Source organism: Lonchura striata, chromosome 28, assembly GCF_050655825.1.
Source record: "Lonchura striata isolate lonStrDom1 chromosome 28, ASM5065582v1, whole genome shotgun sequence".
NCBI lineage: Eukaryota > Metazoa > Chordata > Aves > Passeriformes > Estrildidae > Lonchura > Lonchura striata.
The window spans coordinates 4,537,670-4,565,606 of NC_140730.1; the positions used below are offsets into that span (position 1 = coordinate 4,537,670).

The following is a 27,937-nucleotide window of genomic DNA, read 5'->3' on the forward strand; positions in this document are numbered from 1 at the left end:
TTATTGTTATTAAGGTTAAATTGGTGTTGTAAATTTTGAATATTTTGATGGTAAAATTGATGTGATAAGATAGTTTGTTGTTTGTGGCTAGGAATTGCTAAGGTAATGCTAGTGATAAGAGTATTAGTTATAGTATTTTTTGGTGAAAAATTTTGGAAGTGTGGTTGTGAATATATCAGTGAATCTGCCCAGCTAAGAGGCAGAGCAAGCTCCCACCTGACAGACCAGAGCTCTGCAAGGTCTCCTTCATCCCAGCCCAAAATTATAAATTACAAAATATGATTTATTTTGTTGTTGAATTGTATTTTATAAATGTAGTAATATATTGAATAAAGGTTGGTGATTGAATTTTTTTTATTATTTTATTATTTTATTTAATCTCTGTCCCCATCATCTCTTCCTGGGAACTCTTGGCTCCCTCTGTACTCAAGAGATGCCACCAGAAAAGAGCTGGAATGAAGGAGATGAGGGCTGAGGGAGCAGCCTGGTGCAGGCCATGGAAGGAAGTTCAAACTCTGTTGCCTTGTTATTTTGAAAGTTTAAAAAATCTTCTAAAAGTTCTTATGCTTTTTAATATTTACATATTTTAACTGAGCTTTCTTACACATGCTTTATGTAAATAACGATTGTTTTGTATTTCTTTTTGTGGGTGGAGAGAATTGATGGACTGTTGGTTTGCCAGCGTGGTTGGAGTGGTGGCAGTTTCACCCTCCAATCCACTGTCATTTTTGCTGTCGCATATATAGTGGAGTCAGAAAGCAAAGGTAGCTTTTTTGAGTTATTTTTCTTTCCTTTTACATCTAGTTATTTCATGTCAGAGTGTGACAAGACTCTGGTGCAGGAGCTGTCTGCAAACAGCATCCTTTGTGGGGAGAGCTTATCCTTGGGCATCATCCAGCTGAAGGGAGAGGTTTGGGCTCCCACTAGAGCAGCCTCTGCCAGGGGTGAGGATGTGCCAAGCTGCTCCCCAGCAGCCAGGAGTGCTCCTTGTCTTCTCCAGCCCCAGCTGGGCCCTGCAGCCACCAGGGAGGAGAGGAGGAATTGTGAATCCTTCACCAACCCTGCAGTTCAAGCCTTGCTGTGTTTCTCCCCAGGACACGCTGCAGAAACGGGGATGGATCCTGGCTGCTGGCAACAGGCAAAGCTGGATGCTGTGGGTGTGTGGCACTGGGATTTGGGGTGTGTGACACTGGGATTGGGATGTGTGACACTGGGATTGGGGTGTGTGACACTGGGATTTGGGGTGTGTGACACTGGGATTTGGGGTGTGCCTCCTCTCCAGGATCCTAAAGCCCTGAGCCTGGTGTCCCAACAGCCGCCTGCCTACACCCAAGGGAGCAGCCCACAGCAAGTCCAGCCCCCTCCACCCAGTGAAGCTCAGAGGGATGGAGGATCAGCCTGGTGTGCCCCAGGATCAAGTACTGTCGGGATCTGAGGTATTGATGGTTCTGAGATTGTGGAAAGTCTCTGTCTGTCAGCCCCCTGCCAAAGCAGAAGCCAGAATTGGTCTGTGCTGGTTTCCAGGTTGTTTATTCTGTTGATCTCTCACATGTTCTGCTGCCCTGCCCAGCTCTGTCCTGCAGGGCAGCGTGTGGGGCTCTGCCCTCAGTGGGATTTTACAAACATTAAATACCAGAAACTCCCTGGGCTGGATTTACAAGAACGTGCCAATATCTGTCACCTACGTTGGACAGTGTGTCCCCAGCCTGAACAAACAGAAAAATGCCAACACCACAGTGAGACATGGAGGGCATGAAGAAGGAGAAAAAGGACAAGGCACACCCAATTTCCTCCATCTTGTCCCCTTTGGACCCCTCATCTAGAATCCTAAAATTTTACTTTTGCACCTGTGCCACACTTAATTATTACTGATATCAAACACTCAGAGCCTGTAATTCATCCTGTAAGATTGAAAACTCTTTTCCATGGCCAGAGATCACAGCCAGTGTCTCTGGGGGCTCTGTCCAGGGGGGTTCCTGAGCCCTGCCAGGGTCCCAGGGCAGCCAGAGGGAAGCTCTGGATTCCCACACAACACCTGAGAGGGAGCAGCTTTTACTCTGAGAACAACCCTTTGGAGTCCTGGCACTGCTGATGCCCCTCAGCCCTGCTGCCTGTGCTCCCAGGAGGGTGGCAGCCCGGGAATTTGGTGAAGGGAGTGTGTGCCCATCATTTTCCCATCGCTGCCTGGCAGTTTTTCTCCTCGCAGCACACTCATCATCCCTGTGAGCCCAGGAAGGACAAGCCCAGCTCTTGTTTCTGAGCCTGCAGGGTGCAGAGCTGTGATTGCTGCTGTCCCAGCAGCCTCTCAGGTGCAGCAGCCAGACCCTCCCTCCTGTTAAATGGGATTTAACATTTCTCTCTCTTGCGGCGAGGCCACGAGAAACACAAACACACGCTGGGAGGTGCAGCTTGGAGTTTACTTTAAGTGCAGCAGGGTTCAAGCAGGAACAGCGTTATCTCTGAAGGAAATGGGGTTTGCTGTGGCACAGCCTCTTTTTGTGCCATCTGGAGCTACCCCTGCCTCTGCCAGGGGGGTTTAGCACAGCCCTAGACAGGAATGGGACAGGAGGAGTCAGAACAGAGTGAAGGGTGCTCCCAAGGGCACTGATCCATCACTTGGGCTCCTGAGGAGAGAGGAGGGAGCTGAGCCTTCAGCAGGGGCAGGAAGGAAACTCTTGCAGGGTCCAGAGCCACACCAGAGCTGGAGAAAAATGCTGCCACGGCCACTACTTCTTCATGACTTTTTTGATCCAGGGCAGGTAGTTGGAGATGCGGGTGTAGACCCCGGGTGGGGAGTCGTAGCCAAAGGAAACAATACCTTGTGCCACTTTATTACACACCAGGGGCCCACCAGAATCTCCCTGGGGAGAGATGAGATGGATTGGAGAGGTGTTTGGTACCTCTTAGCCGTGGTAACAGATTTACCCCGATCCCTCCCTCCCTGGGCTCCGCTCCTGCCCCATTTCCCACCCGGCGGAGGGGCTGCTGAGCTGGGGTGGGCTCTACCCCCCGGGGCAGGGAGTGTGGCTGGTGTCAGGAACCCAGAGAGCCACTCCTGCTCCAGCTGCCATCAAATGTCTGTCCCCTGCCCTGGGAGCTGCTCCTGCAGCAGCTCCTGCTCCCAGAGCAGCCCGTGTGCCCTGGAACTGGGAATGGGAACTGGGAATGGGAACCTGGGAATGGGGATGGGAACTGAGAAGGGGAACTGGGAATGGAAAAATTGGAATGGGGAAGTGGAAATGGGAACTGGGAATAGGAAACTGGGAATGGGGATGAGAATGGGGATGGAAAACTGGGAATGGGAACTGAGAATGGAAAACTGGGAATGGGGATTGGAATGGGAAAGTGGAAATGGGAGCTGGGAATAGGAACTGGGAAAGAAAACTGGGAATGGGAATGGGAATGGGAATGGGAATGGGAATGGGATCTTGGAATGGAAAACTGGGACTGGAAACCTGGGAATGGGGATGAGAATGGGGATGGAAACTGGGAATGGAAAACTGGGAATGGAAACCTGGGAATGGAAACCTGGGAATGGGGATGAGAATGGGGATGGGAACTGAGAAGGGGAACTGGGAATAGGAAACTGGGAAGAGAAATCTGGGAATGGAAAACTGGGAACAAGAATTGGGAATGAGTAACTGGGAATGGAAAACTGTGAATGGGAATGGGGATGTTGGAATGGAAAACTGGGAATGGAAACCTGGGAATGGGGATGGGAAACTGGGAATGGGAACTAGGAATGGAAAACTGGGAATGGAAACCTGGGAATGGGGAAGTGGAAATGGGAACTTGGAATAGGAACTGGGAATGGGATCTGGGAATGGAAAACTGGGAACGGGAAGTGTGAATGTGAAACTGGGAATGGAAAAATGGGAATGGGGATGAGAATGGGGATGGGAACTGGGAATAAGAATGGGAATGGGAAACTGGGAATGGAAAACTTGGAAAAGGAGCTAGGAATGTGGCCGTACCTGGCTGGAATCCTTCAGCTCGTGGAAGCTGCCTGCACAGACCATGCCAGAATCGAGGTTTGGGTAAAACAGGGTGCATTTCCTGCGGCTGTAGATGGAGACTTTGGTCTCAAAGAGCTTGTTGGTGGTCCTGTCCTCGTCGATCAGGCCCCAGCCAGCGATCACGCACTTGGTGCCCGTGGGGAGGTCACTGCCCGTCCTGGGCAGGGGGATGGGCTGGACGTAGTCATTGACAGCCACCTTTGATGTCAGCTGGGGGTTGAGAGAGGGCTGTGAGCAGGATATTTGCTCTGCAGAGGCAGGGAGGGTCTAGCAGGCTCTGCAGGACGCAGGGAGCTGCTGTGAGAGCAGCTCCAAACCCTGCCCATGGCTCCTTCCCAGGTCCCTCCAGCACCTCGGGCAGAAGCAGCTTTGCAGAAGGAGCCAGGACGAGCCCTGCTCGGTCCCTGGTGGCCCCACAGCCCCTCTGCCCCCTCGGAACTCCTTGCCTGGAGCAGCATGATGTCGTTTTCCATCGTGCTGGGGTTGTACTCAGGGTGCTCGTGGTACTTGAGGACTCCCCGGACCTGTTGGGTTTTTTCTGGTTCGTGGATGTTGTGAGCCCCCAGGATGACTGTGATATTCCTGGCCGTGGCAGAAGGAGGGGGAAAGAGGGAATCGAGCTGGGTGTCGCCCCCTCCCTCATTTTGGCAGGCAGGTGGAGAGAGCTGCCCAGCACGGGAGGGACCTGCTCCAAAATTGCTCCGGGGAAGGAGCTCCCAGGCTAGGGGAGGAAGAAAAGGATAAAACCCTTGTATCAATACTCACCCCATGCAGTGTGCAGCTGACATCACCCAGTTAGGGGCCACCAGGAAGCCCCCACAGCCCCCCATGTCTGCGAACTTGAGGAACGCCATGTAGGGGTGCGAGTGGGGCCGCGCCTCGTGGCCCCCCACAATCCGACCCCGCAGAGAACCTGCAAGAAACCCCAGCACAACGTGAGCCAGGGGCTGCTGAGACCCCCCAAAAGAGCCTCCCAGCAAAGCCCAGACTCACTGGCACTGGCCCAGGCGCAGCAGAGCAGGAGCAGCAGGGCTGGCAGTGGCTGGGGCTGGCACATCTCTGCCACGGCTGGATGCCCAGTGGTGTGCAAGTCCTGGCTTTCCCCGGGGCCAGGAGCTGGTTTTATAGGTTTTATAGCCTGCAGGCAGCTGTGTCCAGCAGCCAGGAAACCATGTGCAAAGGGCTGATTGGGCTAATCGGGGCATCGCTGGCCTGGCCTGCCCAGTGCCCACGTGCCCGTGGCTGGGATTGATGGGCAAGAGATAGCCCAGGGTGGAAAGGACAGGGCAGTCACAGCCTCAAGGGGTGCTGGCAGCAAGAGAGAGGTGTCCTGTGGTGGTTTTGAGGTGTGATTTAACATTTTCCCCTCACTTGCTGTCAAATGTTTTTGCCTTGAGGAAATGTAAGGTTCTAAAAAAAAGCCACTTAAAAAAAACCAAAAAAAACCAAAAAAACAAAAAAACCAAAAAAACAGAAAAACTTGGCCATTTAAAGTCATGAATGTGGTCTGGAGGAGACAATCCTGAGACTTGCTCTTTCATATTCTTGTTTTCCTTCAAGAGGTGCACTGTAGAGCCTCTTTTTTTTACAGAGATCCATGACACCACCACCCAATTTAAATGAAAGGGCACAACAGCTGTGCCTGGGATGGCTTTTGAGCACTGTGAAAAGTCAAATGTGCAGGGTTTGGTGTCAGCCCAGGTCAGAGGGACCTTCCTGGCTCTTCTTGGCTCCTCTAGGGCCAGAAGCATCCTGCCAGCTTGGGGACTGGGATGTAGGAAGTGCTGCTCTTCAGCAGAAGAGACCAAAGCAGGGAAGTGCAACCACCCAGCTGCCAGGAGTGATCAGTCATTTTTAAACCAAACCTGCTCCACCCTTCCTGGAGCAGAAAAACACCTGCAAGTGGATGCCTTGGGCTGTGCTGGGGCCATGCAGAGGGGACAGGATGGGTGCATGGGGAGGGAGAGATGTGGATGCCTGATGTCCATGAGCCAGCCTGGGGGCTGCCTGCCACAGAGCTCTCCACAGAGCTGAACCCGTGTTTTGGTTTTTTTAAATCATAATATCTGAAAGCACAAGCTTTAATCAGGACTTCGCAGCAGCACAGCAGGAAAACCTCAAGAGGAATCATCGATATTTTATCTCGTGTTTGTAACTTGTTGTCTTTCCCCTGCAGCTGCTTGTGGCCCCCCAAAATGAGTGGCTGGAAATCCTCCTGGGAGCAGCAGCCCCGGGACAGGAGGGACTGGGACACAGGGAGGGACACAGGGAGATGAGCTCCAGGCTGCTGCTCTCCTGCTCCTCTCACTGCACACAAGCTCCTCTCTCTGAGGCCAAGGTATTTTGGCCTTCTTGTTGACCTCTGGAGGGTTCCAGGGCTTCTCTGCTGAGGTGCCTCATCTCAGCATCCATCAATATCTGCTTTAGGCATGGAACTGGAGCAGGACCACAGGTTCCAGCTGCCCCCGTGCCTCCCTGGCCCTTCCCAGCCCAGCACTCAGAGTGTTTTGGGCAGATTTGGGCTCTGATCTGAAGGGAAGAGATGAGAAATGCTGCAGGAGGGGCCGTCCCTCCCCTGCCCCACTCGGCTTCAAAGAAAGAAGATCTGAACTGGGATGGCAGCAAAGGAGAAGGGCCAAGATCCAGCTCGGGCTGGGACTGCTCTGAGGGCAATGGGGACAAGGCAGAGCAGGAACTCTCCTCACATGGGGGCTCAGGCAAGAAGAGCCCCATTAGTCATGGAAGGGCATTTTGTAGGAAGATCTTTCAATGTTTTGCTGGTCCAGAGAACCTAGACACCAAAGGTGAGGGGGTCGAGCTGTCCCAGCAGCTCATCTGCCTGGAGCCCTCCTGCCCTCAGAAGGGTTTGCCTGCCCCAGCCCCCTCCTCTCCACAGATCTCTCTGCTGTCAGGAATCTCAGACTCCTCACACATTGCCAGCTCTTGGAGAAACTACTTAGAGCCCTGACAAGGCAAGTTTCTCCATCCTCTGATCTTTCAGGAACATTCTACTGTTGGACAATGCCCTTTTCCTGACTCAGAGACAACCCAGAGACCCAAAACTTTCTACCAAGCCCTAAAAACTCTCCACAAATCCATTTCCCACATTCCACCAGTTCTGTCCTGAGCAGACACGTGAGCTGGAGGTTCACCCTGAGGCCAGAGCGAAGCTGGAAGGGGTGATGTGGTCACACTGAGCCTTTGGATTCCAGTGCTCTGTGGGCATCAGCCCAGGGGCTTTGGGAGCCAGCTCGTGGTGCTGAACGTGCAGCCCTGCACTCGTGGCCCTGCTGATTTCCGCTCCTTCAATCTCGGGGTCATCTGCTGACCTTATCAGCGTGAGTTTCTTTCCACCCTGCTGATAGAAAAGGCTAAAACCTCACAGCTGAAAGGGTGAAGGTGGAGGATGGAGGCCTCAGCTTTTGATGAGAACCATTCTTGCTTCCTGCAGGAGCCTCCTGTGCATTTTCCACTTGTCCGTGCTGCCATCCAGGCTGGGATCAATCCCTGCAGGGATGGGTGGGCTCCCTGGACAGCTCCCTGCCGAGGGGAGAGCTCGCTGCTCTTTGCTCTCAGCCTGGGGACATCTCCATGGCTCCCTGCCAGCCTGGGGTGAGAGCACAGGCACAGCAGGGCACAGCTCCTGCTGAGATCCTGCGTTAAAAGGTGCTCTGCTTTTCTTTTATCTCTGCCACTCTGCAGCTGATTTGGGTGGGGTCCACCCTGCACAGAAATGTGGTTGATGTTGCAACTTCCCCTTTTTTCACTTTGGTGGGTAGAAGCCTCACTTATTTTGCACAAGGAGCTGTCCCCACTACCTGCACCGTGCTGGGCCTCAGACAAAGAGCTGGAGAGCACTGCTGAACCTCCCTTGGGCAGCAAGAGCCTCCCACAAGCCATGACAGGTGAGTCCTAAGACAAATTCCCAGCCACTGCTGGGAATGGCATGTTCCAAGGCTCTCCTGTTGAGTTTTGCAAACATAAGGAATTAGGCCAATGCTGGAAATTAACATTTCAGCCACGCTCTCGTTCCTTGGTTCTGGTCTCAGCACCTTGTGCCTCCTCAAAGGTGAGAAGCAGCAGCTCTTTGCCTCCTTGCCTGCCTGTGGGAAGATCCTGACCAGTCTCTAGCAGGTGCTTGGGGAGTTGAAGGCGTAGCCAGGGCATGTGCTCAGCTTGGAGCAGCAGGTTTCCTTTGGAGTGGAGGGGCTGAGGCTCAGCTGGAGCCCCACAGGTGCCAGGAGCTGCTGCACAGACAGGGATGGATGGTCTGGATGTGTCTGAGAGAGTGGATCTTCCCCCTGAAGAAGGAAGAGGGATGGTCTGAGCATGGGTGGTGCACAGGGCAGCTGAGGAAGAGGCAGTGGCTCCCTGCCAGGCTCAGGGGTGGACAGAGCACCACAGCAGGCGGAGCACTTTGTGTCTCGAGCTGTCTGGGTGCTTTCACCAGCACTTGGAGCTGTTCAGCCCCCCAAGGCCCCACCCATCAAGGTGTTGTCCTGTTTCACACTGCCTGCTCCAACCCAGAGAGGGCCCTGGCACGTTTCTTCACTTGTGCCACACCTTCACAACCACAGCAAAGCTGAGAGTAACCAGACCCTTATCAGAAATGATGACAGCTGTTAGAAAAGATGTCAATACTGTCAGTCACAACAGGAAACTTTATTAAACAACAGGAAGCCCATGCTCATGGGTGGACTTACAAAACACCTCACCCTGCTCTCCCCTTGCTCTTTCAGTGTTGCAGGGCTGGCAGACAGGGCTCTGACTCTCACCTCCACTGAGCAGGGCTGGCTTCAGCCTCACAGCTGCTCCAGCCCTCCAGCAGAGGATCTGCTCTGCCCCGAGCCCCAGCCGACCCCTTCCTCCATCGAGCATCCCCTGCCTGCTGACCCAGGCTCCGAAGATGGCAGCTCCGGTGCTGAGCTGGCTGGTGAATCGCTCCCTCCTCCTTCCCCTGGACTCTGCTCAACTGCTCGGCACAAAAGCCTCCTGCCTGCAGCTGGTGGCCACCAGGAACGTGAACATCATCCTGCAGCACTACAACTTCTCGGGCAAGCTGACCAACCGGCACTCCGGCGACGAGGGCATGGGGCTGGTGCGCACGGCCTTCGCCGTCATCAGCTGCCTCATCATCCTGGAGAACCTGCTGGTGCTGCTGGCCGTGCTGCGCTGCCTGCGGGGCCGGCGCTGGGTCTACTCCTGCATCGCCAGCATCACCCTCAGCGACCTGCTGGCGGGCGTCGCCTACCTCTGCAACCTGCTCCTCTCGGGCAGCAAGACCTTCCAGCTGTCCCCGCAGCTCTGGTTCCTGCGGGAGGGCATCCTCTTCATCGCCCTGGCCGCCTCCACCTTCAGCCTGCTGGTGACGGCCGTGGAGCGCTACGGCGCCATGGTGAGGCCCATCGCGGAGAACGAGGCCAGCAAGACGCTGCGGCTGCGCGGCCTCATCGTGGCCTGCTGGCTGCTGGCCCTCGTCATCGGGCTGCTCCCGCTGCTGGGCTGGAACTGCCTCTGCGACTTCCAGGCCTGCTCCGTGCTCCTGCCTCTCTACTCCAAGAACTACATCCTCTTCTCCGTGGTTATGTTCAGCATCATCCTCCTGGGCATCATCGGTTTCTACATCTCCATCTTCCACCTGGTGCAGGCCAGCTCCAAGCAAAGCAGCTCCCGGCACGGCCGCAAGCGCTCCCTGCGCTTGCTGAAGACGGTGCTGATGATCCTGGGGGCCTTCATCCTCTGCTGGAGCCCCCTCTTCGTCCTGCTGCTCTTCGACGTGTTCTGCGACACCGGAGCCTGCAGCCACCTGCACAGCCTGGACTGGACCCTGGCTCTGGCCCTGCTCAACTCGGGGGTCAATCCCGTCATTTATTCCCTGCGGAGCGTGGAGGTTCGCCGCGCCGTGGGGAGCCTGCTGTGCTGCTGCTGCCTCAGGGCCGGGCTCTGCAGGCCCGGCAGCTGCGTGGCCATGTCGGACATCAACTCTGGCTCCTCCACGGAGAGCTCCCTGCGCTACCGCGACAGCTTCCGCAGCCCCGCCGCGCGCGGCGCTCGGCCCAGGGCGCCTCTGTCCAGCAACTCCAGCATGATGAGCAATCTGCCCAGTCTGTGAGGGGCCACGGGGAGAACCAGAGGGGCCAGGCAGCCCCCAGGAGCTCGTGGTGCTGCTCCTGGCCTGGCAGCGCTGTGGCACTGACCAGTCGTGAACTGGGCCGGGCTCTGCAGTCCCATCAGACCCAGCTGGTGCCTCCGTGTGGGTGCAGCACAGGCACAGGAGCTGCTCCTAGGCTGGCAGTGAAGGACACAAACGCATTTTGGGTTTGGTGCTCTGCTGGGACAGCTGCAGCGCTCGGGTTCTGTGTGTGAGCTTTGGGTGAGCGGAGGTGCTGTAGCTGCTCACCTGAGAGTGTTTTGCACCAGGGCACACTGGCAAATGGGGTGGATTTCCCCAACCAGGCGGCCCTTCCAAGCCTTTAGAATACTTTTGGACCTTCTGTGATGACTTTGGAATACTTTTGGACCTTCTGTGATGAGCACAGCCACTGGGAAGGAATGCAAGCTTGATGTCCTGCCCAGCCCAGACCCTCCCTCAGGGGTGCAGAGGCTGGGCTCTGAGCCAGGGCAATGCTGTGGCCGTGCTCAGAGCTGCAGTGACAGGGCTGGCACTAGGGCAGAAGGAGGTGCCCAGAGAGACTGGGGAGCCTGAAGACACAGCCAGCTTGTGCCTCAGGTCCCTGCCCTTCTGTTCTCCCATGCAGGGAATAACCAGAGCAGCACCCAAATGCCTCCTCTCACTGTGCCAGAAGGGCACCGAAGCACTTGGGGACTCAGATAAATCCTGCTGGCCCAGCCCCTCTGCAGGAGCTGAGCGTGCAGCCAGTTTGTTTTGCAATAAATCAAGGTGATCAGAAAGCCTTGGGTCAATTTGCTTTGATTTTTTCCCTCTGGAGGCCAGGTACTGCCTGGGGGATGTTTTTGTAGTCTGGGGACAGTCAGAGCTGCCTCCTGTTCTCGGGACAGGGGGATCACCCTGCTCAGGGGGCAGCAGGAGCCTCCTGCCTGGTCCTGTTCATCCCATCCCATCCCATGGATCCTGTCCCATCCCATCTCATCCCATGGATCCCATCCCATCCCATCCCATGGATCCTGTCCCATGCCATGCCATGCCATGCCATGCCATGCCATGCCATGCCATGCCATGCCATGCCATGCCATGCCATGCCATGCCATCCCATCCCATCCCATCCCATCCCATCCCATCCCATGGATCCCATCCCATCCCATCTCATGGATCCTGTCCCATCCCATCCTGTCCCATGCATCTCGTCCCATCCCATCCCATGGTTCCCATCCCATCCCATGGATCCCATCCCATGGATCCCATCCTATCCCATGGATCCCATCTCATGGATCCCATCCCATGGATCCCATCCTATCCCATGGATCCCATCCCATGGATCCCATCCCATGGATCCCATCTCATGGATCCCATCCTATCCCATGGATCCCATCCCATGGATGCTGTCCCATCCCATCCCATGGATTCCATTATCCCATCCCATCCCATGGATTCCATTATCCCATTCCATCCCATGGATCCCATCCTATGGATCCCATCCCATTATCCCGTTATCCCATTATCCCGTTATCCCGTTATCCCATCCGCTGGGGGGCGCTCGGGAGCGCCAGCCCGCGCAGAGCGCGCCCCCTGCAGGCCAAGGCGGGGCGGTACCGCGGCCATCACTCCCTGCCGCGACTACAACTCCCAGCGGCCCCGGCGGCGGCGGGCGAACTACGGGTCCCGGCGTGCGGCGCGGGCGCGCCGTGCGTGCCGAGCAGGCCGCGGTGCGGGCCGGGGCAGCGGCGATGCTGGAGGAGGCGGGCGAGGTGCTGGAGTCGGTGCTCAAGGCCTCGTGCCTCCCGCTCAGCGTCCTGCTCTTCGTGCCCGCCGTGCTGCTGCTCCTGGGGCCGCCGCCCGCCGCCGAGGCGGCGCACGAGTTCACGGTGTACCGCATGCAGCAGTACGAGCTGGGCGGGCAGCCCTACGGTGAGGGACGGCGCGGCCCGGCCGGGCCGGGCGCCGCCGGCAGCGGCTCCCTCGGGGTGGGGCGGCCGTGGGAAGGGAGCCCCGAGGCCGGGGAGCAGCCCAGGGCAGCCCCCGTGGAGGGAGGCCGCGGGTGGGCGCGGGGGGCTCGGGGGGCGGCAGCAGCCGGGCCCGGGTCAGGCCCAGCCGCAGGACGGTCCCTCCGGCCGGGTTTCGCTGCCCGGGCTCAGCACCAGCAGGAGAGGGGCTGGGAGCGCCATCGTGGTAACTACGGGTAGCCAAGGAGCCCTGTCTGTGCGCTGAGGGCTCTGCGGTTTGGGGGTCCAGCTCCGTCCCTCCTGCATTCTGGTGAGCTCGGTTGTGAGCTCAGTTTTGTCCTTTTGCCTTTGACTCCTTTATTGATTCCTCTTCGCTCTTCATCTTCTTCATCCTCAGCTCTGTGTTGCTCCAGTGGCTCCATTTCAGAGCCTGTCCTCCCCCTGTGTTACAGCTGACCTTTACTTCCTCCGTTCTCTCACTTGCAGCCTGCTGATTGTGCAACACCTTTCTTCGGGTCAGAGACACACCCTGTTCTGCGAGTCCTGGAGGTGCTGCAGCCCTCAGCCTCCTCCCCCGTGTGCCCACAAACCCAGAGTCAAGGCTTGTTTCTGGGTCTTCCGTAGAGATTTTATTCCAGGCCACGGCATGTGCTGTGTCTGTGAGGGACTCTTCCTATAGAGTTAGCCATGAACAGCCTCACGTTTAATTTGTGCTGTCCATGAGACACCAGCTCTCATTCTTTCAGATCTTAATAAGTTCAAGTATATAAGTTACGAAATGCAGCTGTGCCCGTGTACTTCTTAAACACTTCAGGCTTCTGCTGGCTTCTAAATAAATGAAATTATTTCTGGGTTCTTCCATCACAGTTTCTCAGAACGTATCCACATCTTGAGGGCTCCTTGCTGACAGCCTCAGGAGCTCCCAGGCAGGCTCTGCATGGGGGTAGGAGTCTGTCTTTCCTCCCTCCCTTCCTTGGGAGCTGTTTGTTGCCAGGCTTAGCAGGGATGTGATTTGACTTTGTCTTTGCTTGCCCAAGTGTCACCTCTACCCAAGTGCTCACAATTCTATGACCCTCTTGAAATCCAGGTGTTATTTTTTTTTAAGATGCTTCCAATTAACTTTTTCTACTGTTTCTTTTCCTGGAGCCTTTTAGTTTGGTGGGCTGTGTGTCTCCTTTGTTCCTTCCTGCTCCCTTTGGGTAGCTGCTGTTCCTGTTCCTTGTGTGTTCTGAGATGTCCTTCAGGATAAAAGCTGTATTTCAGAGCAGTCTGAGTTGGAAGGGGACCCACAAGAAGCACCAAGTCCAACTCTCAAAGGAAATTACCAAACCCATAACCTTGGTGTTATTAGCTCCAAGCTCTGACCAACTGAGTTGATTTGTGGTTTCAGATTCTCATATTCTTTCCCAAAAATACCAAGTAACAGGTTGCTGCTCAGCCTCTTCTTGCAGAGGGAAGATTTTTTTTGTCAGCATCACTTATAGAGCAATTTAAGAACAAGCTTGGACTTCCTCTAATACTGATAGAATGAGAATTCTTTAGTTTGCAAATGAATGATTATTAACCAGCTCTCTGTAGAGAAACTGCAGAAAATCAACCTGTCAGGAAAATACTGTTGTGTCTGCTCTGCTTAGATGTCAGAGAGAGCAGAACTTCAGGTGCACACATTGCTGTGTTGACACATCATTCCTTTGGAAATGGTGGGGGGATTATCCTCATTTTGAGTTGTTTTTCTCTGGTTGGAGTGGGGGTGCTGTTAATGTTTGTTTGTTTAGTGTCAGAGATCTGTGGGGAGAATTCACATTGTGCCTGGCCTCTGTTTCTGGGGGTGTGGCCCTCACTGATACTGTGCAGGGGAAATGCAGATTTTTCTTGTTTAGGTGTTTCTGTGACCTTTGAGAAGACCAAACTAATGTTAGAGATAGGCTAAGCCAGGTTTAAATCTAGTTCTTAGCAATGCTCCTGTTTGACAGAGGCCACCTTGTCTGTCCCTGTGTGGGGACCCAGAAGGATGAGCTCTCCAGTGGAGGTGCCAGAGTTATAGAAGAAGAAATTGAATTGTAAACTGTAAGGTGGATTTGTAAGCTCCTCTCTATTTGCACAAGATGTCCTTTTGACCCTCCCTTGCCAGGAGCTTCTGGCAAGCCTGCTGTGCTCCCAGGGGATTGCATTTCCACGTGGGGGATTTGATCTGCTGGAACTGAGAGAAGGAGAGGGCGATCCCTCAGGAGCAGCCTGCTCCTCTGGAACTCTGCCAGCTGCAGAACCTTCCTTGGGGCTGAGTGGGAGCAGCCCTTGGGGTGACTTGGGGCAGTCTGGTGTCCTTTCATCAGGGGCTTCTGCACAGCTTGATCCTCCAGCTGGGAGAGGCTCTGGAGAGGCCAGCCTGTGTCCAGGTGTGTTGGTAATTAGGTGCAGGTGAGCAGACAGGTAGCCTGTGTGTTGTGCTGAGGAGGAAGGCTGGCAGGGGAGGCTGTGGGGTGTGGAACAAGGAGGATCTGGCAGGAGAAAGGCTGGCAGGGGAGGCTGTGGGGTGTGGAACAAGGGAGAAGGTGGAAAGTGAGGCTGGCAGGTGAAGTTGTGGGGTGTGGAAGAAGGGGGGCCTGGAAGAAGGAAGGCTGGCAGGTGAGGCTGTGGAACAAGGCAGGTCTGGCAGGAGAAAGGCTGGCAGGTGAGTCTGTGGAACAAGGGGGGTCTGGCAGGATGTAGGCTGGCAGGTGAGGCTGTGGGGTGTGGAACAAGGCAGGTCTGGCAGGATGTGGCTGCACAGGAAAACCCACAGACCTCTGCTCCTTCTCAACGAGGACAAAGAGGCGAACTCTGCTTTCTGCAGCCTCTGGCCACTCTGCAGCCCATCAGAGTGTCCCCAGGAGTGTTCTGAGCAGGAGGCAGGCTGGAACGAGGGGAATAGGGTGCAGTGCCTTAGCAGCCCTCTTGCTTTCCCTGCTGGCAGGCACCAGGAGCGCCGTGCTGAACACGGAGGCGCGCACCGTGGAAGCGGACGTGCTGAGCCGCCGCTGTGTCATGATGAGGCTGGTGGACTTCTCCTACGAGCAGTACCAGAAGGCTCTGCGCCAGTCAGCCGGGGCTGTGGTGATCATCCTGCCACGATCCATCTCCTCTGTCCCCCAGGATGTCGTGCGGGTAAACAGAAAAGTTTTCTTTCCCTTCTCGTGGGAGGTGTGCTGGAGAAAAGCTTGATTGCTGCAGGGCTGGAAGATTCTGTTGTAACACAACAACAAATCGTATTCTAATTTTAAGACTTCTTTCTGCTTTGGTGGTTGATTCTTTTCTTGACACTTCTCGTGTTTAGCAGATGCTAAGTTTGTGTCTCACTTAAATCTTCAGCAATTCATGGAGATAGAGCCAGAAATGCTTGCTATGGAAACCATTGTGCCAGTCTACTTTGCAGTGGAGGATGAGGAGCTGCTGTCTATCTATGAACAAACACGGGCTGCTTCTGCATCACAGGGCTCTGCCTCAGCTGCAGAAGGTGAGTTCTAACAAGGAAGAAAAAGCTTTGAGGCCGACAAGCCTGTTCCCACCTCTGGGAGGAGTCTGCTGTGTCATTTGCACCATGAACAAGTGTTCTGTCGCGTTTGTGTTTATTCTGTATTTGTCAAAGTGTTTAGAGATTCAGTGGAAGAAAAGCGCAGTGTAGAAAGCATTACTTGACTATATTTGGACATAAAATTGAAGGAAGTTCTCAGCTTCACATTGTTTCAAGTAAGGTAGAAATCAAAACTAGGTTAAAGCAACATTGAAAATGTTAAGTGATGATGGTGTCTTGGTAGAAGCTGAAGCTTTTTGTCTGGCCACAAGTCAGTTTGATGTTTCCACGTAAATAATATGAATGTCTTATTGACCTGCTGCTTATGACTAATTTTAGTACTGCTGGGGAAAAGTTTTTTGACAAAATACTGGGATTTTAGGACAGAATGAAGAAGCACCAAGATTCTGTGTCGTTGCATAAACACCAGTGACAAGTGAGAGGGCTTAAATGGTTTGAAGCTGGTCTCTCCAAAGCTCAGTTAGCTGGAAAGTTAGTTAGAAAGGAAGGGATGAAGCTTCCCCAGGTGTACATTGTGGGGTTTTTTTGGTTTTTTTGTTTCAGTTCTGCTGCACACAGCAACTGCCAATGGCTTCCAGATGGTGACCAGCGGGGCTCAAAGCAAAGCTATCAATGACTGGCTCATCCCCAGCGTGGAGGTGAGTTGTGTATGGATTCAAACTGGCAACATTGATGAGGTGACTCTTTTTATTGGGACTTTATCAGACATTTGGTCTGACAGGGCAAGTCAGGGGAGTCTCAGCCAAGTATCTGAAGTCCTCACAACTGAGGCCACAGCAGACTCAGCAGGAATGCAGAAGTCAGGCTGTCCTTGTACAGGCTCACAAGAGGTGATGGGGAGTGACACTGCTCTCTTTCCTCTTCAGGGAAGGCTGACAGGGCTGGGTGGAGAAGACCTGCCCACCGTTGTGATAGTTGCCCACTATGATTCCTTTGGAGTGGCTCCAGTGAGTATTCTTTTTCCTGCAGCTCTCTGTTCCTGTCCTTTTTCCCTCTGCCCATGTGTTACAAGGAGAGCACAGTGCTGTGCTGTCCTGCAGCTGTTCTGGTAGCTGTGAGAGTCAGTGTGGATTTGTCACCTTGTGTCTGTCCCCCCTCCTGCTGCAGTGGCTGTCCCATGGGGCTGACTCCAATGGCAGTGGAATCTCAGTGCTGCTGGAACTGGCCAGGCTGTTCTCTCGGCTCTACACCTACAGAAGGACCCATGCTGGGTGAGGAAGTGCTCTGTTTGGAGTTAGATGTGTGTAGCTGACGTGGAGGGAGTGATGTGGGAAGCAGATTCCATCCTCAAACACTGGGAGCTCCCCACTATTAATTTATCCTGCCATTACTTAAGAATGTGGCATGTGGGAAGTGTTAATGGACAGTTTGCCTTGGATGTCAGGTGCAAGTGGTTGTGATTTCACCACACCTCCAAGGCTGAATGCAGAAATTCTTGCTAACCCTTTTCTGGCTTCTTTGATCTGCAGGTATAACTTGCTGTTCTTTGCATCTGGAGGTGGCAAGTTTAATTATCAAGGAACTAAGCGGTGGCTGGAGGATAATTTGGACCACACTGGTGAGTAAAGGGTTGGTTGTCTTAAATGTCTGTAATTAATTGTCAGCTCTCCTGTGAGAATCTTCTTGTGTGGGCTTGCTTTTTCAAGGAGATGGAAATCCCAGCACAAGACATAGCAATAAAGGTTTGGATTTTTCTCTTCCAGATTCCAGCCTGCTGCAGGACAATGTAGCATTTGTTCTCTGCCTTGACACTCTGGGCAGAGGCAATAGCCTTCATCTTCATGTCTCAAAGCCTCCCAAGGAGGGCACCTTGCAGCATGCATTTCTGAGAGAACTGGAGACGGTAAGGAAAAGCATTTTAGGTTCATGGGAACTTGGGATTTACTATACAGCTCTCCACGAAGGAAGGAAGATGTGAAGAAAGGGTGTGCTATTGAAATAATTCATGTATTGTTTAGAATCACTTGAAATGCAGAGAAATCCTCATGCCACAGTCCCAAGTGAAGCAGACTAGGTCTGCAAACCCTGTACAGATGTTAAAACAGCTCTTTTTGACCTGAAAATCAGCTTTAATAATGTCAATACCTGCACCTTATGTTCTAGAACACACGGAAGTGGGTGTAGGCAGACAGGACAGTGCAGGGTGGCACTTTGCAGCGGGCAGCACCTCTGAATGACTTACCCTCGCCCTCAGGTTGTTGCCAGCCAGTTCCCAGAGGTGAAGTTTTCCATGGTGCACAAGAAGATCAACCTGGCAGAGGACATGCTGGCGTGGGAGCACGAGCGCTTCGCCATCCGGCGCCTGCCGGCCTTCACCATCTCGCACCTGGAGAGCCACCGGGACAGCCTCCGCAACAGCATCATGGACAGGAGGTGAGGGGCCCTGGGCAGGCAGGGCTGCCCTTGAAATCCAGCCCACAAACCCACGCTGGCCTCACAAGGGTTTGTGCTGTTCTGATGGTCAGGGCACAGGTGACAAACATTGGGAGTTGGGCTCTGGATTCAGGCTCAGTGAAAAGGGGTTGTTTCTGCAGGAAGCTGATGCCATTGGCAAGTCCATGAATCCCCTCTTTTGCTTTAGGGCACGAATAGACACTAAAGCACTGACCAGGAATACTCAGATCATTGCTGAGGCTTTGACAAGGGTCATCTACAATCTAACAGAAAAGGTAAGAGGTGCCCACTGTGCAGTGCTAGCCAGATTTGTCCTGCCCAGCCAAGCTCAAAAATAACCCGGGTTGTTTTTTTTTTTTTTTCCCATTTTCCCTTGCAGGGAGCACCTGCAGATATGCAGATCTTCACAGATCAGATGGTAAGAACGGTGCATTATTTTTGTAACCTGTGGAACCTAGAGTCTGGGAGAGAGCTCTGGTGTGGGGTTGATTCCCTTTCTCTGGTGGTATTTTTCTGCAGCAAATCCAGCAAGAGCAACTGGAATCAGTGATGGACTGGCTGAGCAGTCAGCCCAGAGCTGCCCAGCTGATTGATAAAGACAGCACCTTCCTCAACACCTTAGAATATTATATGGGACGCTACCTGAAGGATGTCAAGCAGCATCATGTGAAGGCAGACAAACGGTAAGAAAAGACATGAAAGAACCAGACAGGGCATCCAAACTGGCCCTCCCCCTGGACAGAATTTTGTCTCATAGCTGCAGCTTTCCTGGTTTATTGATATGCAGCTTTGTTCTTTTCTGCTGTCCCATCAGTTTTGGTTCATGCTTGGTGTTCTCCCAGAGAAAGCTGCTCATGATTCCTCACAGCACAGGAACAAGGCCCAGCAGCTCCCTCTGTCTGAAAAGCTTGTTTTTAAACTGTTTTGGTTCCACTGTTCCCACTCTGAGAGCAGGAGAAGACTAAGTTTTGGTTAATTACGAAAAGGCAGCTTCCATCCTGTTAAACCTGCTCAGGCTGAAGCTGTTTTAATGAGCAGAGGGAGGAATCTTTGATGTTCAGCCTCTTTGGAGACAGCTGAACACCAGCATGAGTTCTGAATTGTGTCCTTGGGCTTCTGATAGTAGGAGAAGAAAGTCCTGATGACTCAAATCAGCTCAAAACCAGTGTGGGAGGTGGTCAGGCTTGCCTGGTTGGGTGAACTTGGGAGCAGCTCTGGCCTGTCCTGACTGCAGCATCAAGAAGTGCAGCAGAATCTGAAAAATTTCTCCTTTGCACAGGGACCCCGAGTTTGTTTTCTATGACCAGCTGAAGCAGGTGATGAATGCATACAGGTATGGAATTCCCTTGGCCATGCTGGGCTGTTGTCTCACCCCCTGGCAGAAACTGCTGTAGGAATTTCATGTGCACTTTTCCTTATTCCAGGGTCAAGCCAGCAATCTTTGACCTGCTCCTGGCTGTCTGTATTGCAGCCTACCTTGGTGTTGCCTATGTTGCAGTGCAGGTAAGAGACACAGATGGATTATTTTCCTTATAGAACAAGTTAAATACAGGAATTCACCTAGTGCCAGCACTAAAGCTGGAATAATAATGCCACTTATCTGTGCTGTAGGCAGTCTTGCCATTCTAATGCAAACCTGTTATTAAGAGCTGTTTCTTGTATTCAAGGACATACCTAACTCACTTTCTAACCTATTTTGGGTCCAAACTGAAACTTTACAACAAATTTTAGTTACCTTGGTAATTTAAAAGTTTGTAGCTTGTACTAGTAGGAAATATCTGAACTTGGGATGCAGCTTAGAAATGCATCTTCAGAGTTTTGCTTTCTTTTTTCAATGAAACCAGAAATAATCCTGTGTCCATACCTCTGGAAATGTGATACTCCACGCCATGGCCAGCCAAATTAAATGTAATGTTTTTGTGTCAGTGTTAACCAAGACAGAGCAAGGCTTTGTTCCTGCCTGGGTTCATGAAGGACATGAATGAAAGGGAAGCTTTTTAGGTCACTAAATTTTGATCACTTTGTGCCTATTATTTATTTATGGAAACTACAAGTATTTAAAATGTGTAAGAATATAAACAAGAGGAAAAACATACTTTGATCTCTATTGGCAATCTTCATTAGTTCTGTTACTTGAATTTGAAATTACTTGAAGCCTGGATCTTGTTACATCTGTCAAATATCAAATCAAAATACAATCAACCCCAGCAAAATCAAAAGAGGAATTAAATGAATTTCTAAGTCATTGGGGAAATGGTGAAAGAGAGGATCCAGTTAAAGAATTGTGAATTGCTGGGAATCTTTGTGTTTGCCTGGTTCATTTTTACCTTCCTGAAACGGCTGGCAGCAGTGTTTCTATAGAGACCAGGAACCTGCATGTGTTGAAACCTGAAGCTTTCTCCTCGCCTTCAGAAGGAACAGAATTGCATTAAAAATAAAAATTTAAAAAATCTTTAACACATCTTCACAATGAGGTGATACAGACCTGCACAAACACTTCTGTAAGCCATCATTTTCTGTATAACTTGGCTTCTTTGTCATAATTCCTGATCCATCAAGTCCCACTCCATCTTCAGGATGAGTGGTTGATGCAAACAAGGCACTGCATTTACACACTGGTATTGTTCTAAGCCTGCTAAGCTGTGTGTTTAGAACTGTCATGGTTACTTTTTTCCCCTTCTGTTTCCAGCACTTTGGTCTCCTTTACAAGATGATACAGAGATTATCCCTTAAAACCAAGCAGCAGTGAAGCACCAAGTCCCCCCACCCAGCAGCACTGAGCCATCGGTGAGCCCATTGGGAACCTTCTGCCTTCCACTGAACCCTGCTGTTCCTTTTCCTTTGTCTCCTCTCTGCTACTGTATAGAGGGGAGGAAGGCATAAAGAAAATGAAATTTTAACTCACCTTCTTCCCTGACTTGCACCATGTCTGATTTTTCCTTTGCATTTTGGTGAGGGAGAGGCTGAGAGACTTCAGCAATTCCTGCAGTCTGATTTTGGGCAGCTTCTCTGAGTGTCACACAAAGTCCAGCACCTTCATGGACACTGTCACACAGCCAGCCTGAAAGCTGAAACTACAGCCTCACGTGGTATCTCTGCCCAGCAAACAAGGACTTGGAGCAGTTGTTTAAAAGGAAAAAAAAAAAAAAAAGAAAAAAAAAACAAACAAAACCAAAAAGTGCACATGCAAATTAAAGAGAATGCAATTAGCATGTTTCCTTATGGCACCTCTTCCTTGAGTTCACTGCCTGGCTTTAGGGAGTTGTGCTGAGCAAGCAGTGTCTGCAGCAAGCACCTTCTTGCATTTTGTTCAAACTCACCCCCTCTTAGGAAGTGCACTGGGAGTGATTTTGACTGTTATTACCAGGATGAGGAAAGTTTAAGATGGGTTTCTTGCCAGGGACAGGTTCTGTCCTGTCTCTCTTGAAGGATGCATTTTGCTGTGTCCTTGATTTCTCTGGAGGTTTTTGGGCTTTGAACAGTTCACAGCTGCCACCACTCTGTACTGAACTCTTGCTTGATTTTTGAGGGGTGTTCCATAGTTCAGCAGCTGCAGGATCATGTTCTGTCCTGTTCCATGTACTTACACAAGCTGGTTTGCTGATAACGAGAGAAAGAGCAGCTCAGACATGGAAAATTTATTGAAATACTACAAGCCCCAGGCTAGTTGTCGGTCTAGGAGATAGCCCTGAGCACTGTCCTGCCACCCAGCAAGTTTTGAGTCCCTTTCTGTAACCTCTTCTGTGTACATGAGATATCTTCACATGCCACAGTGACACTTTTTAAAAAAAATTAAGCTACTACTTGTAATTAAAGCAGCAGATCTCACAGAGGCTGAAATTTTTGAATTGAGGTGGATCTTTTTTGTGTATGCAAGGAAAATTCCAGCTGTGGATTCCTGTCTGCACACACCTGCTGTGCACATGCTTGTTAGAAAAGGGGTTGCTTGGCCAGTCACTGTCCTTTGGATGGGCACCAAAGCACTGATTTCCATCCTCCTGTGTTTATTTTACTGTAATCTCCTTCTTGGAGTACCCTTATCCCATGATGTGTCCTTTCTGCTACTTTAAATATATAGCAACCTGTTCTTTAAAGGGTTTTGTCTTTTCCAGGAAAGCCTGCTGGTGTCAGTGGCTCACCATGGTGCCAGCATGGTGCCAAGCACTCCAGAACTATCAGCCACACTGGGAAATTTGCCTTTTCCTCATCCCTTGAGTGCTCGTTTGAAATGTGTCTCTCTGCATGCATGAAGTGCTCATGGCACTCCTCCCCCAAATTAATTTATAATGACTTCAGAAGTTGCTGGAGTGGCTAAAAGGCAAGCCTTGATTGTTTTTCACTGGTTTTTATGCTCTGCCCATAGAGACTGCATCTGCTGTGCCCTGGGGAGCTGCATGCCCTGGGCTGGGTAGGTTTAGAACATGCATGGTACAGTGGCTCCCTGAAGAACTCTGTGGGCTCTGAATATCTGAGAGCAGTTTGAGTCCTCCAGCTGCAGCATCCATTTCTGGTGTGTTACACTTAAGGAGGTAGTGTTCCCTCCAGTCTAGTAGATTATTTCACCAGTCTTAATGATTGCTTTGCTGAGAAAAATAATATTAGCAATGTTGCTGCAGCTTGAGTTGATGTGTGTAAAATTTGCCAGTAGTAGGCAAGAGAGAACAGAACAGACCTGGAGCTTGTTCCTTGCTGTGGAAACTGTCAGATGAGAAGCTCAAAGTTCAGAGTCAAGAACTTCCACCCAGTCTGTTTGCAGAGGCTGTAGCACAAAGAAAACACCTTAGCTCTGTGTGGTCTCAGCAGTGAACTGTTAACACTCCTGATGCAGTGCCAGAAGCCAGTGGAAACAACCTAAAAAAAAAAGATGGATAAGATTAATGAGGAGAGTTCATAAACCTGAAGGGCAGTTGGGATGGTACATTGCTCTCTCCCACACAATGTTAGTTTGTCCTGTAATCCTTTGTGTCTCTCTCTCTGGCTGCCATAAAAAGTAGTTTTTTACAACAGATAAAAGAGTTTTTGCTTTTGATCAAAGTGCACGTGCACTGAAACTTAAATGCTCAAATCTGAGATAGTCAAATCCCAACTTCCTCATAGCTGGAGCAGAGTGCCCATCCTGGGATTGAATTTAGTTCCCACATTGTTGTTTCCTTGGGTAAGTCAACAGAGAAGCTTGCAAAGAGCCCCTGGAGCTGATCTGCACTGCAGCATAACTGATCAATTCAGTCACCAACACAAAAGCAGAAATCCAGCAGGTGTTGTGATAAAATAAAGGTTCTCCACAATATTGCAGAAGAGCTCTGTATAGCTGATTCTTGTTGCCCTTATTTTTATCTATCCTCTTTTTTTGAGGAGTTTGCCTGGCCTGTAGGGAAGAGCATGAAAAGCATTATATCCACATACACACAAGTGGCTAGCAGTTGATACTCCTAGCCAGAAATCCATTTTCTTTGCTATTTATCTGACTTCACCTGTTGTGCTGGTGCTGTCGGAGTCTGCAGCTCACAAAAAAATGGTTTTCCAGCAGGGTTTAACTGAAGCTATTAATTCCTTCTGTCCAATTCCACCTGCGTGGGTACTATTGGGAATTGTTTGGGAGTAATTTGGATTATTGTAGTTCATCTCCCAAATGAGAAGGGTTGGTTTATTGTTGGGAGGGAAGTAATGCTGTGCAATATGAACTCCATTCTTCTACTGAGTGCAGAGAAAATCCTGCAAGCCAGAATGGAATTAGGTCTCCCACTATCTGTGGCTGAAAGTCACCACAGTCTATTTAGACATTCAAAACCACAGCTATACCCAAAATTGCTGTGGGGCTTGGTTTTGAGGGTGTTTTATTTGTTTTAAATCTCATGCTTTTACACTGTTCATGGCCCAAGACCAAATCCCAGGCTGCTCCTGCACCCCGTGTTTAAGCTGGGTTTTACATTTCATTTGGTCTTGACTCACCAATCTGAAATGCTGGGGTTGCTCCTGGATGTCTCAGAAAATTGGGCCTCTGGGTACTCGAGTGTGGACTCCTGCTTGCTCACTTTAATCTGTTTAGTTTCCATTTGTAGTTACTGCATAGCAACTCCAAGGTTATAATCTGGAATATTTGCAGCTCAGGAAAATTATTTGATTTATCTAGCAATGTTAACTCAATTATTTATCTCCTGTGTGCCCTGAAGAACAAATGTATATTGAGGTGAATATTTAAAAGCTAATAGAAAATTCAATGCAGTTGATTTACATATTTTAGGACTGTAAATGTAATAATATTTAAGTATTTTAACTTTGTTTTTTTAAAATTTGTTTGTCCCTTTTCCCTTGGAAAATAAACCAAGTGAATAGGCTTGATGGATAGATTTGTCAGAGAACTATTTGCTCACAAAAATGGAATCTCCTTGCATTATTTGGAGGAATAGATGCCTCTACAAAATGGGAGAAAATCTATGTATTTAAAAGCTTCATCCTGTCTAGTCAAAAGTAAAATAGTATGACAGAAAACATTTACACACTCCAAGCATGATTCCAGCACCTTGAGGTGAACAAATTCCTGTTTACTCTGAAGATTTGTGCTCATGTGAAGCAATTAAAGATTCTATGCAAAACAGCTTTGGTACTGTGAAAAACTGGTTACCTCAGCAGCCAGCACTGCATGCTCATGGAGATTGTTGTGCCTCTGTCCTTACCCAATGCCTATTTGAACACTAAACGATTTATTCCAATTACAAGCACTGCAAGAGATCTGTTCCCTGAGCATGAGTGGTCAGAGGTGTGGAGTGGCAGGAGGGGAGAGCTGGATGTGCACTCACCCTGATGCTGAGTGTCCCAGGGGTTCTCCTTGTGAAACCCTCCCAGAACCAGCAGGTGTGGGGTTGAGCGGTGTCCCCGTGGTGACACGGGGCTGTGACATTGTGACACCAGGCTGTGAGCAGATCCCGAAGCAACAGGAGCATCTCCAGCTGTCCCACCTTGGGGACCACTCTGGAGGGTGTATCCCAACTCTGGAAATGTATCATCATTGTTCTCTCTACACTGGTGTCTCCTCTGCTTGTCACAGAGCATTTCTGGAGCTGGGCTGCCCAAAATCACAGCTCTTGGGCACAGGTGGGGCACAGCCAGAACGGCGGCCCCGGAATGCCAAGCAGGGCCCCGTCCCAGGTTCCAGGGCAGGTGAGGCCTCGGCATCCCCGTTCCTGTTCTGTCCTTTCCAGGACTTCTCTTCCTTCTCCGCTTCCCTGCCACAGCGGGGACACGTGGCTGCCTGTCCGTGGGTCCCTGAGGCTGCTGCTGGGGATGCCGAGGTGCCAGGAGGATGCTGAGGTCCTGGCTCCTCAGACCAGGCTGTTCAAAGTGGTGACGTGTCTTTCTAGAAAAGAAAAACGTATCTTCTAAGTCAGAGAAAAGTTTGAAAATGAAGGAAGGTGACAGAAGAGCTACTGGGACAAGGCAGTAAAGAGGATGGTGTATTCCGGCGATGGAGAGCAAAGAGCTGCTCTAGAAATGTATCATCATTGTTCTCTCTACACAGGTGCCCCCTCTACCTCCTCTGTAACAGTGCATTTTTGGAGCTTGGATGCCCACTGTCCCATCACAGCCCTCTGGCAGGCAGAGCAAAACCCTACAGGCTGAGGGGCAGCTCATTGCAGGGCTGGGTTTAACACAGGCTCTGTCGTGTCGTTATCACAGAATCACAGATTGGCTAGGCTGGAAAAGACCTTTGAGATCACCGAGTTCAAGCTATAATCATGTCAGTGCCCTGCTTTGAAGGGAAGGTCCCTGTGGACAGCAGGGAGTTCTTTGCTGACAGGAAGGGTGCTGTGAAAGCAGAGAGGAAGAAGGTCCAGCTGCCTTCCCTGGATGGAGGCTGGGGCTGTGGCAGCCACCCCACTCCAGCCTAGCCTGGCTCTTGGTGCAGGGAGACCTCTGCTTGCCACACTGTGGGACTGGCAGTTTGTACAGCCTGCAAGGGGCTGGGGGACTCGTGAAAGGCAATTAAAGTTTTTATTCTCAGATGATGCTTCTGTGGTAGCACTGACTATTTCTTGATAGGGGTGCTGAAGTGCTGTTACTGGCTTGCATTTGGTTGACCATCTTTGAGTCAGATGATTTGTACTCCTCATGCTGCATCTTCTCTGTTTCCTCCACATGCCATTCTGTTGTTTTTTTTTTTCAGTGAAGGTATTATTCTACTTTAGCAACTGGTTTATCTGTAGAGATTAAAAGGATTATTAAAAGGAGAGGCAGACAAACAACTCCTAGTTCCAGGCACCCTTCTCTCTAGGTTGCTGTTGTTGTTTCCCTTTTAGGAGAGTGCTCTGTGGTGGTTTTTTCTCATGGTGTGTTCCCAAATACTCCTGCTCTACAGAAGCAGTCAGGCAGCAGTCTACTCCAGGTCATGGGAAGGGCACACTAGAATATGAATCATTCAAAGGAACTGGTAATTAGGAGGCCTGTTAAATAGAGGGGAAGTTAAAGAATATCCCTTTCCCTGTGGCAGAGAAAAATGACAAACTACGGAAAGACTGGAGAGAGGATATTTTATGCTCGAGCTCTAAATGGATCCCACTCTGCAATGAGCTGCAGCAAGCACAGCCTTCCTCAGCAAGGCTTTTCCAGACCTTACAACAGCTTGCGTCTTCCATCTATTTTTGGTTTTTCTCTTGCCCTGGTTTCCATAGTATCTGAATGCTTCATGCTCTTAAATATATCTGACACTTACAGCACCTTGGTGAAGTAGGAGGTACAAAGGGCCTTGCTCTTTGGAGCTGCTGGAGCTGGAACAGCCCGGGGATGTGTGGAAGATGTGGGGTGGAGTCCTGAGTGGAAAATGTGCTTTTCTAGAGGCTGGATTTGTCACTGCTGGGTTAGGGATAGCAGGAGAAAAGAAATCCTCATAAAACTTCTGAAAAAATATTTGAAGGGCTCAGTGGTGTAGCTGCAGCGAGCAGGGATGGAGATGAGTGGATCTGGTGATTGCCACATTCTCCTCTAATCCTCTCAGCTTTATTCAGGTGCCACATTGCTTTCTCTCAAGTAATGAGAACATGAGGACAACTAGGTTGTGTCCTGAAGCCAGGTTGCTCATGTTACGGGCTTATTCCTGTGGAGTATTTTTAACATAATATCGTAATACAGTGTAATGGTGAGTAATGGGAAGATAAAGAATTGACCAAAAAGAAAGAGATGAGTGAGAAGCAGATGCTGTAGGGATGACCTCAAGTTTCTAGGAATGCTCAGTCCTTTTATTTTTAAGGAGTACCCAGCTGAAAGCATGTGACAGAAACTCCCATCTCTGTGCTCCAGGAGTGTTTGGGGAGCAGGGGGAGAAGCCAGATCCAATCAGCAGAGCTTAATATCTTTGCTGATTAAAACCAGGTCCAAACTGAACTCAATCAGCTCGACTGAATATTGCATGATTGTAGAGCTGAGGAGTTGCCTCTCATTATTTGGGAAAGGGCAGCCCTGTGCCATTGTTTCCTGACCAACTTGCTTTCAAGCATGGGAAGAAACAGTTTGCACACAACCCAAACTTCTTCCACAAGGTGGTGTGGTTTTGTTTGTTTATTTGGGTTTTGTTTTGTTTTTGAAATCCTCATAGAACAGCTCCTTTTGATCACAAAGATATCTGGAATCTGTGATGGTCGCTTTCAGTTCACCCACTGTGACAACTTGGGTCAAAAAATCCACAAGCCTCAAAACTAGTTAATTTTTGGGTTCTTGCAGAGTTAAAATGTTAAAACTCCCTAACTCTGAATTGGTTGGTAAAACAGATATTCCGTGAAAGCTAAACAGCAAAGTCTTGTGGACAAGAGAGGATAAAAGCTGATGGCAAGTTATATCCTTTTACACAGGATATTTTTCTCTTAGGCTGGCAGTCTGGCTGCAG

At 50.7% G+C, this 27,937-nt stretch overlaps 3 protein-coding genes across 4 annotated transcripts; 2 read left to right on the forward strand and 1 right to left on the reverse strand.

Moving 5' to 3' along the window:
- Positions 1–2,398: 2,398 nt before the first annotated feature.
- On the reverse strand, positions 2,399–5,162 carry LOC110475735 (mast cell protease 1A). The gene is made up of 5 exons (XM_077788753.2): positions 5,010–5,162; positions 4,782–4,929; positions 4,469–4,598; positions 3,975–4,232; positions 2,399–2,861 (listed from the first exon to the last, which is right to left on the reverse strand). The coding sequence occupies exons 1-5, from the start codon at positions 5,071–5,073 to the stop codon at positions 2,727–2,729; spliced, it is 735 nt and encodes a 244-aa protein (XP_077644879.1). The 5' UTR covers positions 5,074–5,162; the 3' UTR covers positions 2,399–2,726.
- Positions 5,163–8,789: 3,627 nt separating this feature from the next.
- On the forward strand, positions 8,790–10,256 carry S1PR4 (sphingosine-1-phosphate receptor 4). Its single transcript, XM_021540156.2, has one exon. The coding sequence runs from the start codon at positions 8,923–8,925 to the stop codon at positions 10,126–10,128; it is 1,206 nt and encodes a 401-aa protein (XP_021395831.1). The 5' UTR covers positions 8,790–8,922; the 3' UTR covers positions 10,129–10,256.
- Positions 10,257–11,810: 1,554 nt separating this feature from the next.
- NCLN (nicalin) lies at positions 11,811–27,937 on the forward strand. Of its 2 annotated transcripts, XM_085562476.1 has the most exons (16): positions 11,811–12,063; positions 15,052–15,242; positions 15,447–15,591; positions 16,213–16,307; positions 16,536–16,616; positions 16,777–16,880; positions 17,139–17,227; positions 17,373–17,512; positions 17,864–18,042; positions 18,251–18,338; positions 18,443–18,481; positions 18,583–18,746; positions 19,343–19,396; positions 19,488–19,566; positions 20,753–20,850; positions 27,919–27,937. In XM_085562476.1, the coding sequence occupies exons 1-15, from the start codon at positions 11,883–11,885 to the stop codon at positions 20,810–20,812; spliced, it is 1,689 nt and encodes a 562-aa protein (XP_085418602.1). In that variant the 5' UTR covers positions 11,811–11,882; the 3' UTR covers positions 20,813–20,850; positions 27,919–27,937. The 2 variants fall into 2 exon arrangements, with proteins under 2 accessions (XP_085418602.1, XP_021395807.1); XM_021540132.4 differs by lacking the exon at positions 27,919–27,937 and having other exon boundaries at positions 20,753–20,980.